This window comes from Orycteropus afer, unplaced genomic scaffold, assembly GCF_000298275.1.
Source record: "Orycteropus afer afer isolate SDZICR_OR568_19922 unplaced genomic scaffold, OryAfe1.0 scaffold00075, whole genome shotgun sequence".
In the NCBI taxonomy this organism is placed as follows: Eukaryota; Metazoa; Chordata; class Mammalia; order Tubulidentata; family Orycteropodidae; genus Orycteropus; species Orycteropus afer.
In genome coordinates, this window is record NW_006921662.1 from 6,340,613 (window position 1) to 6,356,845 (window position 16,233).

General features: G+C 38.6%; 1 protein-coding gene across 1 annotated transcript in view; it reads left to right on the forward strand.

Moving 5' to 3' along the window:
* NR5A2 (nuclear receptor subfamily 5 group A member 2) overlaps positions 1-14,860 on the forward strand; it is a 207,977-nt gene extending 193,117 nt beyond the window's left edge. Inside the window, exon 8 of the mRNA XM_007941092.2 lies at positions 14,613-14,860. Within this exon, the coding sequence (XP_007939283.1) occupies positions 14,613-14,860 (248 nt within the window). The remainder of the gene's footprint in view (positions 1-14,612) is intronic.
* Positions 14,861-16,233: the final 1,373 nt, after the last annotated feature.

Sequence of the window (16,233 nt, forward strand, 5' to 3'; positions counted from 1 at the left end):
TGAGGGAAAGAAAGTTCCAGACAGAGGGAACAGCGGGACTCAAGAACATTTAAGAAATTGAAAGAAGTTGGTGGGTCAGTAGTAGGTGAAAAATAAAGTTGGAGAGATTAAAAAAGCCAGATAGAGGCAAGGTGGTAACCTTCAACCTAAGATTACTAAAGAACCATTTAAGGATTTTAAGCAGAAGGTGGTTGTTTTGGCTGTTAACTGGCCATCAATACTTGAGGACATAATCAGATTTGCATTTAAAAATATCACTCTGCCCATGTTAGAGGATCAAGACCAATTAGGAAGCTGTTGAAGTAAATAGAGGCAAGTTATGGTGGTGGTGATGGGCAGTAAGGGTCAAATTCAAGATTTGGTGATGAGAGGATTAGAAGAGAGAAAGAGAAATAGAGAATGATAGTAGGTCTCTGGCTTGAGCTCCTAGGTAAACATTGGATAACTGGATGATCCTTTTCTATAATAATAGTCCATTAATTAGTATAAGAAGAACAGGAGAAGGAAAAGGCAGAAAATTGGAGAAACTGAGTTCAGTTTTACACCTGGAAAGTTTGAGGTGCCCATCATCCAGGTGAATATGTCCAGTAAGCAGCTGTATATACAGAACTTAATAAAATCCTACTCTGCTGCCTTCAGATGTAGAACATGGTAAAGAAAATGTTCCACATGGACAAAAGTCCGAAGAATTCTACTTGGCTAAATTCCTATTTGAATCTTTTTCCAAGAAAGGACAATATAGGAAATCTGTGCCTTTTGCTTACTGTTTGTTTTGGTTACCTAGTGCTGCTCTGACAAGAAAATACCACAAATAGGATGGCTTAAACAGGAGTTTATTCTCTTCCAGTTCGGGAGGCTAGAAGTCTGAGTTCCAAGCGTCAGGCTCTAGGGGCTGGGTGATAGCCCCTTGACCTTGGGCTTCAGCTCTGCCTCTTGCTCCCGGCCCACTGAAGTAACAAATAAAATGGCACAGTCATGATATTACCAAACCACGTGGCAGGCCATTAATTCAAGTCCATTGTAAGTCCCAAGGTCGGGAGAACATGACAGGCTGCTGAATAACGATTTGGCTATGTGCAGAGTTCAAGTGTGCCATAAACTAGAGACTATCCCCAAGGCTTCTCCTTATATACGGGAAGCAAACCACATCCCAAATGCAGCTACTCAGCTGCTTGTGGTAGAGCCCACCATGGAGTTGATTGCCAGTTTCATCATGGGGAGTAACTACCACCAGCTGCCCAGCTACTCAACCAGGCCCAGCCAAGTTGACATACAAATTTAACTACCACATTGTTACAAAACAGTTCTACATAAGATAAAAGTGAAGTCTGCCATGAATTTAATATGGAAGGTTAGCAGCATTTCCAGGGCAAAGAGAAAATGAAAAGATTTGGGTTTAGGGTTTAATCAAGCAGTTTGTTCCCTCATTCTGCTCATGTTTATGAAGGTTCTCCTCTGTGCTGAATACTGGTCTAGGTGCTGGGGATGCAGCTACAAATAAGACAAAGTCCCTGCCTTCATAGCTTACATACTAGTGGGGGTGAGATGCAATTTTTAAAATTGGACAAATGAATATACAGTGTAAAGTGAGTCAAAAGCAAACAATAATGAGAATGTGTAATTTAGATATACAGGAGAACAGGATACAGAAAGTTCAGGATAGTAGTCACCTTTGGGATGCCTGGGATTGGCTATTGGGAGGAACACACAGGGAGTCTCAAGGGTGTTGATAATAGTATGGTTCTTCTAATGGGTAGTAGGTTCATGAGTACTCTTCTACTATATTTAATAACTTACATATAGTCTAAATGTAATTACATGCAATAACGTATATATATATATATATATAATTACATATTTTAAAAAATTTTATTGTGGTAAAATGTATTTCAAAATTTGCCACTTTAATCCTTTCTAAGTATGCAATTCAGTGACATTAATTACATTGACTATGTTGTGCAGCCTTTACCACTATTTATTTCCAAAATCTTATCACCTTAAACAGAAATTCAGATCCTGTTAAACGTTGACTCCCTCCCCCTCTGGCCCCAGTCTCTGGTAACCATTAATAACCTTCTGTTTATGCATTCATCTATTCTAGATATTTCATGTAAATGGGATCATATACTATTTATCTATTCAATGTATATTTTTAAAGAAAATTCTAAAGTAAAATAAGGCAGGATGAGAGGACAGAGAGTGACTTGGGAGTAAGCAGAGCTTCTTTAGCAAAGGCTTCTTTGAGGAGATGATATTTAAGCAGAGAATAGAGTGAAGTGAGGAAGTGAGTCCTACACAAATACGGGAAGAAGCATCTTAACAAGAGAGCAACAAGTATGAGGGCCCCAAACAGGAACGAGCTTGGTGTTTGTAAGAAAACAGAGTGTCTAAAGAGGAGGGAGTGAGGCAAAGAGATGTGGTCTCAAGGTTTGAGTATGATAAGGGGTTCAGTTTTATTCTGAGATGGAAATGTATGTAAACTTCTGAAATACTGTTTCACCCAAAGTATTTAAGTGATGCCATTTGTATATTCTGGGTGCGCATAGACAAGATGTCTGACATATCATCACATGCAAGCTGGCTTTGAACCTTTCGCAAGCTTCGCACACTAGCTGGCATTAAAACTTCTGGAGGCTTTGAACATGCAAAAGCTATATGGTTCCCTGTAAAAGAGGGGGGCTACTTTAATGTAAATTAATTGAATTGCTTTTTTCATATGCCACATCATGTCAAATCATAACTCTATATAACCAAAATTCAAAATAATTTATAATTGAAGCCAAATACCATCTTTGAGAATTGAAGTCCAGACAGTTAAGTGAAAAAGGAGGTGATGATGGGCCAACGGGTGAAGGCAGGTCACTAAGTGCCTGTACCTCTTTCTCTGTTGTCAGTGTGAATCCAGTAAAGCCCTCCTTTCAAAACTTTGACTCATTATCATAAAGAAGTAGAATGTTAAGGTTGTGAGAGACAGTAGAGATGTTCAATTCTTGCAGTTTAAAAATGAGGAACATTGAAACTCAAAGTGGTGACTTGCCCATGACCTTCCAATTAGAGACTGGACTAAGATAGAAAATGAAGATATTTAATTAGTGAGGAATGTTCTTTCCAGTCGTCAACTGCTGCTTGGAGGTTACATAATTTGAATGTGCCATTGACAAAGGGGCAGACATGACTACAGGTGACATTTTTCATGCATTGCAATTTCCTGAGCCTTGACTTTTCTGGGTCCTATGTTAAACACTATACTGGCACCATTTTGTGCAAGTGTCACGAATGGCTTGGACAATTAGTCTTTGAAATTCATAATAGATTGGGAAAAGCCTTTGGTTGAAACTTAAGAATTGGTCATGTCTTCATGAGCATTCTTTGGGTAAACTTACAAGTATTCACTGTGCTTTCCATTAATTTTGAAAAACTGCACCATCAGCGGTTCTGTTATCCATGAAACTCCGTGGCAGGGAAAATGATCAGATTTGTTTAGGAAAATCAGCTTCCAGCTGTATATAAAAATGTAAAATCTCCAAATTTCATCAACACTATTAGAACATTAATGCCATGTGAGTACAATACGTTTACATTTTAAAGGTGCCCTGGTGGTGCAATGGTTAAGTGCTCTGCTGTTAACTGAATGGTTGGCAGTTTGAACCCACCAGTGGCTCCATGGGAGAAAAGACCTGGTGATCTGCTTCCATAAAGATTACAGCCTAGATGAGTAGTGACTGGGGTCTTAGAAGCTTGCAAGCAGCCATCTAGATGCAACAATGGATCCATCCTCGTCCAGAGCAAAGATGAATGAAGAAGACCAAAGATGCATGGAAAAAAATTAGTCCAAGTGACTGGTATACCATGCAATCCTCAACCTGTATGACAATGAGACCAGAAAACTAGATGGTGCCCGGCTACTACTGTCAACCACTCAGAGGGGGATCTATGTAGGAGATCCTGGATAGAGTGGGAGAACAATGTGGAACAAAACCAAAATCATTAAAAAAAAAAAAAAAAAAAAAAAAAGGACCAGGTTTGCTGGTCTGATAGAGCCTGGTGGTACCCCTGAGACTATGGCCCTTAGCTGCCCTTCATGGTCTGGAATTGAACCCACTCCTGTGGCTTCCAGCCAAACAAAAGACAGGTTTATGAGCTGAACACTCCTTGGAGAGATCAATCGGGCGAATAGAAGGGTTGTGTATGCACAGGGAGACAGCTCAGGGGACAGGAGTGCATGGGAGGGAAGGACACAGGGAACTATGGGGAGGAAGTGGGAGGGGAGCTGTTGCATTGTGGGAAATTATAGTCAATGTCATGAGACAAAGTATATGTGAGCTGCTGTATGAAAAACGAAATTTGCTCTATAAACTTTCACCCAAATCACAATACAAAGTTTTTTGTTTTGTTTTGTTTTTTTTAAAAAAGGTAATAGCCTAGAAAACCACATGGAGTTTTCTACTGTGTTGCATGGGGTCACTATAAGTTGGAACCAACTCAATGGCACTCAACAACAATAACTGCTCATAGTTAGACTATGATTTTACTTTGAAGTGGTGCTAAGAAATAAGAGAGTTATTTCCCCTGTTTTGCCTTTGGAAAACAGGCTTAGAGTGGCTGAGGGATTTCCTCAGTTGTGTGGCGCTGGTCACTGGGACTGGATTAGACCACTAGTCCCTTTAGCATCATTAATGTACCTTAAGATCATGTGTTTTTCAAACGTTTCTTAAACAATGGGACCCCTTTTTCTAAGCAAAATGTTACAGCAGGCAAAAATGGAGAAACTCTTCTTTTTGTATCCCCAGCACCTGTATAGTTCAAGTGGAAAGGCTGGATGGTGGGGGGATTGCCCAGAGAAGCCACTAGGAAAGCATCTCTGACAATAGACTGTGATCCATCTCGGTTGTGCCTGCTATCTATAATAATGACATATGGCACTTAAGATGCTAAAGCCCCTTCAAAAATCATCAAAAATTAAGGTGTTAAAGGCAAACATAAATATTAGTAGTATATTATTTCATTCAAATTCTCTGGAAATTGTTCACTTGCATGTTATAAGACCCTTTAGAAACTGAACTATTTGATTCACTAGCACATCTTCCCCTGCCTCCACCCCCACAGCAGGCAGCAGAAGCTTGCCTTGCAGGTTGTGACACAAAGGAAGATGTTCTAGGACTTAAAAATCATGAGCTCCGAATGGCTCAGGTCCCCATTTTCCCAGGGGAGGTCTTGTGGAGGATAGTCAAAGGCCTGTTCAAATGCAGGATCAGTTTCTTACTAGAGGTGAAACCCCAGATCTTCATCAGGATAATGGGAAAAATAATACCTTCCCCATAGGATTCTGTGGAGTAAATGGAAAAAAATTAATGTAAATAATCTTTCACATGTTGACTGGTACTTGATAAATGTTAGTTCCTTCCTCATTCCCTGGGTGTCACTTGATAACTTTGTAATCTTCAGAAACCTCTGATTATTAATTACATAATACTTATAATACCTTCTGCAGATAGGATTCCTTTATAAATTAGCCTTCTGCAGAGGCCACCCATAAGGCCCCTTCTCTTGCCTCTCTACACATTCTCACAACTCCCAGGATTTCAGTAATGAATCTTAAATTTAGGCTTCCAGCCCAGGCCTCTTTTGAGTTTTAAACCCTCATTTCCAGTAATTTTCTGGACATCTCTACTGAATATGCCCCTTAAACTCAACATGGCTATAACTATACTCATTAAATGCTTCACCTCCAGTCTGCTCTTTCTTCTCTTCCTTAATGATAGCCACCAACTTCCTCCCTTGACAGATGCCGGAAAGTCATCCAGGGCCTCTGCTTTCTCTTATTCCCAGTTAATCCAAGGTCTTCAAGCCCTGTTGAGTCAATTTATCTGGATGCCTTCCAAGTCCACCCCCACTGCCATGGTCCTGCTGTATTTCTCACCTTTATTTCAGGTGACAGATTCCTAACTATTCTCCCTACAGGAGTCTGCCACTGCTCCCCCTCCCACACACACCAATCCCTTCTCTGCAGTTCTGGCAAGAGTACTCTTTCTAAATCAGAAATTGGATCATTTCCTTCTTTCTTAAAATGTTCCAGTGATTCTGCATGGCTTTCAGTACAAAATCCAGACTCTGACTTCAAAGCCCTGCACAGCCTTGAACTTTATGTTCCATCCTTATCTTGCCCTATTCCTTGCCTTCTCCCGCCAAGTTGAGCTGCGTAGCTGTGTTCCAAGTACCTCCCTGTTCTCTCCTTCTCTGGGTCTTTGTAGTATATAGAACTGTCTGCCAGGATGCCTTTTCCACCATCTGTTGCTCGGCTCGCTCTGATTCATTTTTCAAAACTCCTCTCTGATGTCACCTCTCCCAGGAACGCTTCTTATCCCCTGGGCCCTGGGTTAGGTGTCCACCCTGTGTGCCCTGGGGCACCCACTGCTTATTTGGATCACATTAAATGAGCTTCATAATACAGAGATTGTGTCTTTTCTTCCTGCATTTTCAGCACACACACATTTTCATAAAGGATTTCTAGGCATGAATTTAAAGTCTTGAGTTTCAGGTTTTGCTGGAAACTGAGGATGGAGTCTAACTGTAGGCATCAACACTGAATAGATCCTGTCTTTACATTGCTTATTTATTAAGTAAATTTTGTCAATATAAAAAAAAAAAAAAAAACCTAGCACACCAGTTACTAAAGGATTATGCATACAATTTATTAGAATTTAGTCCTTTTAAAAATTAGTTCCTTAAGAAAATTCCGGTCTTCCTTTTTCCTTTCCTGGCTTATCAAATGAAAGGATCTTCTCTGAGGCCTAGGTGTGTGCCACCCTGCAGTATGTCATCCTTCCAAAAGCCTCAGAGAAAAGTACTTTTCCCATTTTTGTACCTTTTTTAGTAGCAAGATGAGATTTTCTTTCCCACTTGTGGAAAATTAACAAAAATGATTATCTTTTCAATAAATGACAAACACACCACATTGTGCCCTCCTTCCCCCTGCTCAGGAAAAGACTCATCTCTGTCTGATAAGAGTGTGTTGAATGGGAAGGTTCTCAGGCTATGCCACTGCAGCAGGTACCAGGGAGGAACCTGGGAGGTACCAGGGATCTTCTCCTTCAGAGAAAGCCTGAATTCTGTGTAGGACCGAAAAGCCAGTGCTATAATGTATTCAAGAAGACCTAAGGGTTCACTTTCCAATAAGGATGAAAAAAAATCTGAGCACCCCACTGTGAGCTTATAGTAATGCTGTTTCATATAAAAAGTTGGTAATTAGTCCCTGAGTGAATAAAGTAGAATAGATGATAAGAGATGGATACTTAGAGGAGAAGCACAAAATGCTGTTGCCAGTCATCAAAATTTAAAGGCTATAGAGAAAGGGTTGGGGATGCCTGTCTCTGTTTACACACAATTTCCAACTCAGAATTTGTAATGATAAGGTTTATTAACTCGTATTTTTAACTTGTATTAAAAGGCAGCTTACATACATTTCAAAGGAGCCCACAGCATGCCATATGCCGGAGACTTTATGATCTGGCGTCAAACACCACACAAAAATTGGTGGGAATTTTGGTCTCAAATCTCTGCTCAATTTTGGTATCAATCTCTTCTCCTCCAACTAAGGGTCTCCTTCTAAAACCCACATGTGGTACAATGCTATTTTAATATGGGAATTGAACAGCAAATCTCAAAAATATATATTTCTGAACACTGCAGAACATGTAATACTTCTTGCAGATTTTATGATTTCTTATTTCATAACATCCTGGTATCTGTGTGGCCTAAATAGTTTGCATTCAACTGCTAACCTAAAAGTTGGCTGTTCAAATCCACCCAACAGCACTGCAGAAGAAAGACCTGGTGATCAGCTTCCATAGAGATTACAGCCAAGAAAACCCTATGGAGCAGTTCTATGTTGTAATACATGGGGTTACCATGAGTTAGAATCAACTTGATGGCAATGGGCTTTGTTTTGTTGTCACACTACAGTATCCATTTATTTGTGAATTTCCAACTCCTGCTACAGATGGGTTAAGACTACCAAATATGTCAGCAATCATTCATTATTTGATGTGAAATAGGGCTTGTTTTGTAGAGGGGCAATCTAGAGAAAATGCTTAAGATTTTAAATTGTTATTTAAATGTATCTTTAGTTTTCATTTTGTTGTTGTTTGCCTCAAGTCAGACCCGACTCATAGCGACCCCTCCTTGGGTTTCCAAGGCAATATCACTAGGGAAGTAGATTGCCCCATCTTCCTCTCAAGGAGTGGCTGGTGGGTTTGAACCACCAGCCTCTGGTTAGCATTCAAGTGCCTTAGGCACTATGCTACCAGAGCTCCTTAGTTTTCTTTAAAGGACATAAATTAGCACAAAAGCAAATTCCATGAGCAGCATGGCATTGCACTTAAAATATCTTTCTGAACTCCTCCTAAAAAGTAAATAAAAATGAACCACTCAAAAGAGAGAAAACTACAAGTCTTCTGAGAGGTGGTGTTACTGTATTTTGGCACTTATCTTCCGTGTCAGTTTTAGATCTTTGTGAATCTTTTAGACTATAGCGGGAAAACCAAAGTCTTGTCAGCTCCAAATCCTGAAGACACAGGATCCCAGAGTTCTGATTCCTGGTGAGAATGCAGATACATTTCCCCCACTCCCCATAGCAAAACTGAGCAGTGAAAAGCGCATTTGCAAAACATGTAAATTAGCCTTGATTACTTAGATTGACACAGGAGTATTTGAATTGAAAACATTACTCCATTTAACACGTTTCTTTTCAGGGAGAAATCTATTGTATCAATCAAAATTTTTGAAAATTGTTTTCTAATTTAGAAATAATAGAAATTGGCTTATTAGAGACTTAGAGAAGATGTAGCAACTTATTACACAATTATATCTGTCTTGGACGGACAAACGATAGAAAACAAACATGGATTGGTGCATTTGCTGGGAAATCCTTGACTAATACACAGTCATAACCCCAAGGAGCTTACACTCTAGATGTGAAAATGGACAGTTAAAGCTGTGTGGAAATGCAGAGTGGAAAATGTAGCTGAAAATAGTGGTCCAACAAATACTTGGCCTGCATATGTAATTCAATTAAAAAAAATTATTTTTCTTATTAAAATCTTACCACCTAAATATCAGAGTCATTGCCAACAAATTACAAATTGCCTGTGTAGACAGAGAAACAGGTAAGTACCTCTGAGGCAATTAACAATGCAACAAATATATGTATCTAATGACAAATCCATAGCAAAATAATTTCATGGAGAATTTAATTCAGTTGTGTGAATTCAACTCTGCTAAGCTCTATTTTCCTTCTAGAAGGAAAAATGCATTTATTTTTAAACTTTCAGAGGAAAGTTAGGACCAGTATTCCCAGAAATTGTCCAGCAAATGCTGTCCTGAAAATTTTAGATGAGCACTCTATAATATTAGTAAGCAAATAAACCACAACTTAAGACCTGTCCTTCATTTCATGTTTATTGGTAGTTGGTTCTTTCTGTCTTTTTTTTTCAACAGAGTGGCATAATTTATCACAGAATGTTAAACTCAGTTCTCAAAAAATACATTTATCATAAAAAGGAAAGTTTCAAATACAATTTTCTAAAAAGACTATTATTCATTTATCTTACATTTTATACTGTGCAAATTCCTACAACCTCCCTATTAATCTCTGTGACTATTGTTAACTTTCTCTTGTTTTTGAGAATATCTTTCACTGTGGCATAAAATAATATACCATTTCAAATTTTTAAAAATATGTTTAAATCACTGTAACACTGGATATTGCTTGTTTTCTTTTGCAATTTTCTCATCATGTGTAAAAGAGCAAGTTCACTTCTGTTTTCTAATTGGTCAGGTTCCAGATAAGCTTTATTTTTTCCTAACTTGCCATTTTAACCACTAAGTGTATAATTTGGTAGCATTAATTATATTCACAGTGTTGTATACCATCACCACTATTTGTTTACAAAACTTTTCCATCACCCCAAACAGAAACTCTGTACCCATTAAGCAATAACTCTCTATCCCAACCCCCTCCCATGCCCCAGCCCCAGGTTAACTACTAATCTCCTTTGGTCTCTATACATTTGCCTATTCCAGATATTTCATATAAGTGGAATCACACAATATTTGTCTTTTTATGTCTAGCTTATTTTACTCAGTATAATGTTTTCCAAGTTTATCCATGTTGTAGCATGTATCAGGACTTCAGGAAGAATAACATCTCATTGTATGTATATGCCCTATTTGTTTACCTAATAATCTGTTGATTCATCTGTTGACATTTTGGTTGGTTCTTCCTTTTGGCTATCTTGAATAATGCTGCAAGGAACATGGGTGTACAGGAAAATGAGTTATTTTAAAACATATTGGCCTTATGCCATGAAGGCATATATGTTCTCTGTGAAGGACATATATTCATAGCTAGAATGTAGACCTCTGAAAGTATAACAGGTGTTAAAAGACAAATCTAACACTAACATAGATTTCTCTGTTGTATATCAAGATATAACATATTGAAAGTATATACAGTCCATTCTCATTATTCACACTAGTAATGGTCTATAAAATCACTGCAAACACCAAATTAGCAAATAGTGAGCTATTGCTCTTAGGGGAAGATACTGGGTTACATTCCCATGAGCCTGTGGTCACAACATCGTTCCATATGTGTTTCGGTTTCCAAAACCAAACCAAAAACCCCTGCTGTCTCGTTCACTCTGATTTATGGCAACCCCATGTCTTACAAAATGGACCTAAGGTCCATAGGATCTTCTTGACTATAATTTTTGCAGAAGCTGATTGTTAAGCCTTTATTCATGGAGCTGCTAGGTGGATTCAAACTGCCAATCTTTTGGTTAGTAGTTGAGCTCAAACCGTTTGCACCACCCAGGAACCTTGTTTTTTGTTTAAAGACAACTTATTTCGTATATATTGTTGATTTATTAACAGTGAGTTCAAAGCCAACAGCGCTGTAACTCATGCCTGAATGAAGCTTATCTAACTCAAGTATTTTTCTCTGTAAGGTACAGAACAGCCTTTTTGCACCTAGGAACGGGACTTCAGCATTGCACTTGAGGCTGTTTTAAACAGCAAAATCACCAGCAAAACACAAAAATGCAAACAACGTGGCACTAAATTGCAAAAAGGCTATACCTACTCCTCACTTAGGGGAGCTCTGGTGGCATAGTGCCTAAGGCACTTGACTGCTAACCAGAAGGCTGGCGGTTCAAATCCACTAGCCACTCCTTGGAAGTAAGGTTCAATCTACTTTGGTAGTGATACCACCTCGGAAACCCAAGGAAGGGTCACTATGAGTCAGATCTGACTCAATGGCAGCAGGTTCGGTGTTTTGTGTTTTTTTTTTGGTACTCCTCACTTACGAACAATCTCGTTATCTGACATTTCACATATAAGACAACAGTAAAAAGATCTACTTTGTGACTATTTTGCACATTAACAACCTGTGTCTGACAGTGATGAGTGCTGAGGTGTGAGGTGAAGTAACACTGGTTTTGATGGTTAAGGTCATGTGTCAACTTGGGTAAAACGCAATGTACCGCACTGCTGTCGAGTCAGATCCAACTCATAGCAACCCCTCCTTGGGTTTCTGAGGTGATATCACTATGGAAATAGATTGCCCAACCTTCCTTCCAAGGACTGACTGATGGTGGGTTTGAACCGCTAGCCTTCTGGTTAGCAGTCAAATGCCTTAGGCACTACGCCACCAGAACTCCCGTCAACTTGGGTAGGCCACGATTCTCCATTGATTGACAGTTAGGTAATAACGTAATTTGGCACGTAAGTAATGATATAGTCATTCTCCATTTTCTGATCTGATGTGGTCATCTTTCATTTTTGAATAACGGTAACTTTTGCATAATTCCCTGGCCTCTGGAACCTAACCCTGTGATAAGAGAGAATTGAGTATTCTTGTCTCTACTGTATAACAACAAAGTGGGGCATCCTCATGTGTGACTTCAGCTGGGAACAAGCATGTCAGGCAACTCAAATTTTCACATATTGTGCATATCCACAAATGACTGCAAAAGCACCACAGTTACTGATTTGGGGGCTCTGATGGCACAGTTGTTAAAGCATTCAGCAGCTAACCCAAAGATTGGTGGTTCGAACTCACCAGCTGATCTATAGGATAAAGGTGAGGTAGTCTACTTCTGTGAAGATTTACAGCCTTTGAAACCCTATGGGGCAGTTCAATCCTGTCCTATACGATCATTGTTGGAATTGCTCGATGGCAGTGGGTTTTAATAAATTTTAAAGCAGTCTTGGTGGTGCAATGGTTAAGCTTGACTACTAACTAAAAGATCCATGGTTCAAACCCACGAGTGGCTCCACAGGAGAAAAGCTGGCAATCTGCTCATGTTACAGCAAAGGAACCCTGGGACAGTTCTACCCTGTCCTATTAGGTCTCTATAAGTCAGAATTGACTTTGACAGCACGTAACAACACAATACCAATACATTTTAGCTAATAGGTGAGTTTCCAAATAAGGAAGGTGCATATTAGGGATCAACTGTATTTCCTTATTGTTTACATTTTATTATATGAACTGAGTATAACTGTGGATTCATATTCACATTTATAAATATTTTTTAAATAATTAAAATAATTTTAAATATTTTAAATAAGGTGTGGAAAATGCTTTATTATTAACTATAAAGTGTCCCCATTTATAAAACATCAAGTCAACACCAAATTGGCTCCCAATTTAAATGCCACAAGAAGATGCAGAGCTCCTGACAGTGTGTGTCTGTGTACATCTCATTAATAAGGAATCAAACATTTGTTGGTTCTCCCATCCCACTTTGAAATAGATGTTGTATCCTACCCTCACACTACACATTTATTTTAGTACTAATTCCATCTTGTTTTTAATTTGTGGCAGAGACTTGGGGATGGGAAAGAGAAAGCATATTAATGCAAAGTTATGACCTAAAATGTAACGAGTGGAATCATACAGGGCACATGTCAACAGCAAAAGCAAAGCAATCTCATTGTCAGTGCATTTAGAGATACCAGAATGGGCGTGCACATATATGTACCAAAAAAACCAAACTCACTGCCATTGAGTCGATTCTGATTCACAGTGACCCCTGTTGACTTTCCAAACCTGTAAATCTTTATGAAAGTAGATTGCCTCATCTTCCTCCCACAGAATATCTGGTAGGTTTGAACTGCCAACCTTCTGGTTAGCAATTGATCACGATCACCTTATCCACTACACCACCAGAGGTCCTTACATATATGTACAGGGTGGTATAAGTTTAATACCACATAAAATCAAAAACAAACTCACTTAGTACCCAAAATTCTGGATATGAGTTACTATGGTAATCATCAACTGAGTAACAGATTTAAACTTTTAGTCATAGTATATTGCATTGTTTACTCCAGAATCAGCCAGTCTTTGCTCTTTCTTATTTATTTTTGGCCAATTAGAAAATAAAATGGGGTGGGGGGCTGTATCTGTTTACTTTCTGAGCATGAGTATATGTAAATATGTACACATATCTGTGTATTTTTTCCAGGAGTTTCTATATACACAGGACCAGGCAGTGTTTCATTCTGTTGTACATAGGGTCGCTATGGGTTAGAGCCAACTCAACAGCACCTAATAACAACAACTATATACACATTGTCTAAAAGTTGTACAGTTAACATAAATAGACTCCAAAGAGAAATTCCAATATACCATGTTCCCTTGCACATTATCTGTGTGTGTGTATTTGTATGGCAGTCTGTCTTTTGACTTTGTGTTTCTTTCTTATTCTGTATTTATGGGAACCTCTAAGGCAGATGCCTTACAACAACTGTGGGTGCTCACCAGACTTATGCAGAATGAATTGCCTGAGTCCCTCTTCTCGCTACGAGTGACGCAGGACCAGGAGGAAAAATAAAATCGAAGCATCCAAATTTAGAAACCACATTCAGGTTAAAGGGCACCAACCATCCTGGCTTGGATTCTGCCTAAAGGACAAGGCTCTCATTTTATAAAGATCATTAGTCACCAAGATATATATTTTAGCAAGTTCCCAGTAGCGAACATTCCGTTGGCAGTCACTGGAGTGTACCAGATGGTTCATTAACATAGGCTAGACAAGTCAAAGGCTTTCAGAATCATTTAGAAAATGTCAAACAGAAACAAGAACCCTGTCACTTTTTATTAGAATTAACTACATCATACCCTGGACACAGATTTCACCTTGGGTCAGAAAAATTAATACAGAATTATATGAATTGTGTAATATACTGGGTTAAGATAGGTCTTTCTCTAGGGACTCATTTGCTGGCAATATATTATGATCCCTCCACTTTAGGAATCCTCAAATCTTTCCTTCTGTAAGATATGAAAAGAGTTGACCTTGCTCAAAATCCATTGGTGTCTAATTGATTTGAGGTATATGCAGAATTTCAACAAGACATTCTTCTAAAGCTCTTTTGTGTTCCTTTTGCTGGGAAGCTTGGTGAGTGTGCTCTCAGCATATTCAGCAGCACTCAAAAGTACATTATATGTCAAGGGGAAATGCATTCATTAATTGAATACACAGCTTTAGTAAACATGAATTAAAATGCAATTGAAATGTTTCTCCTTTTTTTTTGTTTAAACTCAGATGTCAAAAACCTTGAGAACTTCCAGCTTGTGGAAGGTGTCCAGGAACAAGTCAATGCCGCCCTGCTGGACTACACAATGTGCAACTACCCGCAGCAAACAGAGAAATTTGGGCAACTACTTCTCCGACTCCCCGAAATCCGGGCCATCAGCATGCAGGCTGAAGAATACCTCTACTACAAACACCTGAATGGGGATGTGCCCTATAATAACCTCCTCATTGAAATGTTGCATGCAAAAAGAGCCTAAGTTATAACTCCTAAGAGCTCAGCTTTCAAAACAAAAAGAGATTGGAGAGGGGAAAGAAAAAGAAATACTCTAAACTGCTCCAAGCAACACTGATTAAAAACTTGGTTTAAAGATATTGAATTTTAAAAGGCATAATAATCAAATACTTAATGCAAATAAATGATGTATCAGGGTATTTGTATTGCAAACTGTGAATCAAATGTTTCACATCCCCAAAGGATTCCATACAAAAGACATTGTGACGGAGAGATTGAACTCACAGATGGTTGACACCACCATATCAGAATAAAAAAATGACAAAACAATGCTTGTATATTTAAACTGATCTCCACTATGAAGAAATTTAGGAACTCTTGGTGTGATTAATTAGGCCTCTACAGTGGGGGATTTGAGCTCACAGAATTCCTCCAAACTAAAGCTGAACTGAAAACAATTGTCAAGAATGCATCAGCTGCACCTACGATAACCCTCCCTCTTCCTTTCAAGGACCTAGCACCTTCTGTCCCTGTGATCATGGAATCTGTACTATGAACCTGTGCTCAGTCACACCCAGCTGTAGCTCCACCAAATCTTGAAGAGCCTAATTTTGAATGTCTGTGTCTTAGACCTGCAAACAACTAATAAGAACAGCCTATTAATATGTTAGCTTGCCATTTTAAACATGTTCTGAAGTTTGTTTTGTTCCGTGTCCATAACGTTAAAAAAAAAAAAAGCAGGCACTATCTCTCTTCTAGTCTTACTTATATGAGCATTAATTAATATTAAGGGTGATGACTACAAACTTTTAGAATAAATCCTCCATAGCTAAAGCAAGTTAGACCTTCTTTCTGCTACTGTTGTTGAAATGTGGCTTTGGCATTGCTGGATTTCATAAAAAATTTCTGGCTAAATGGCTTGGTAGGTTCCATCCATCAGTTTTTTAACCATCAAAGTTGTCATCCATTGAGAAAATAAAACACTAAGCATATTTTTCTGGAATGTCAAGTAGTCACAGTTCCTATACAGTTCAAAACAAAATGGAAGCATGTTAAGCTATGCAAAAGGAAAAGAAAGAGTGAGGTGATAAATTGATTGACTCAAGGCTTATTCCTGTTGTGATTGAATATCTCTTAAACATGGAGTGGAAAGGATGATTTTTACCTATTGCCTGGAGAGATATCATGGTAATTCAAATCTTCCCAAAAAGAGAGAAGAAGAGAGTGATATTGACCTTTCTAAGTCATAGACCAAAGTCTGCTGTAGAACAAATATTGGAGGACAAACAATTGCAAACAAACCTCTCCAAACGACGATATCAGTATTATTAATGTGTAATGCCACAGAAATGGAAGTCTTGCCTTATTTCACCATTCTAGAAGGTAGCTGTGCAGTTG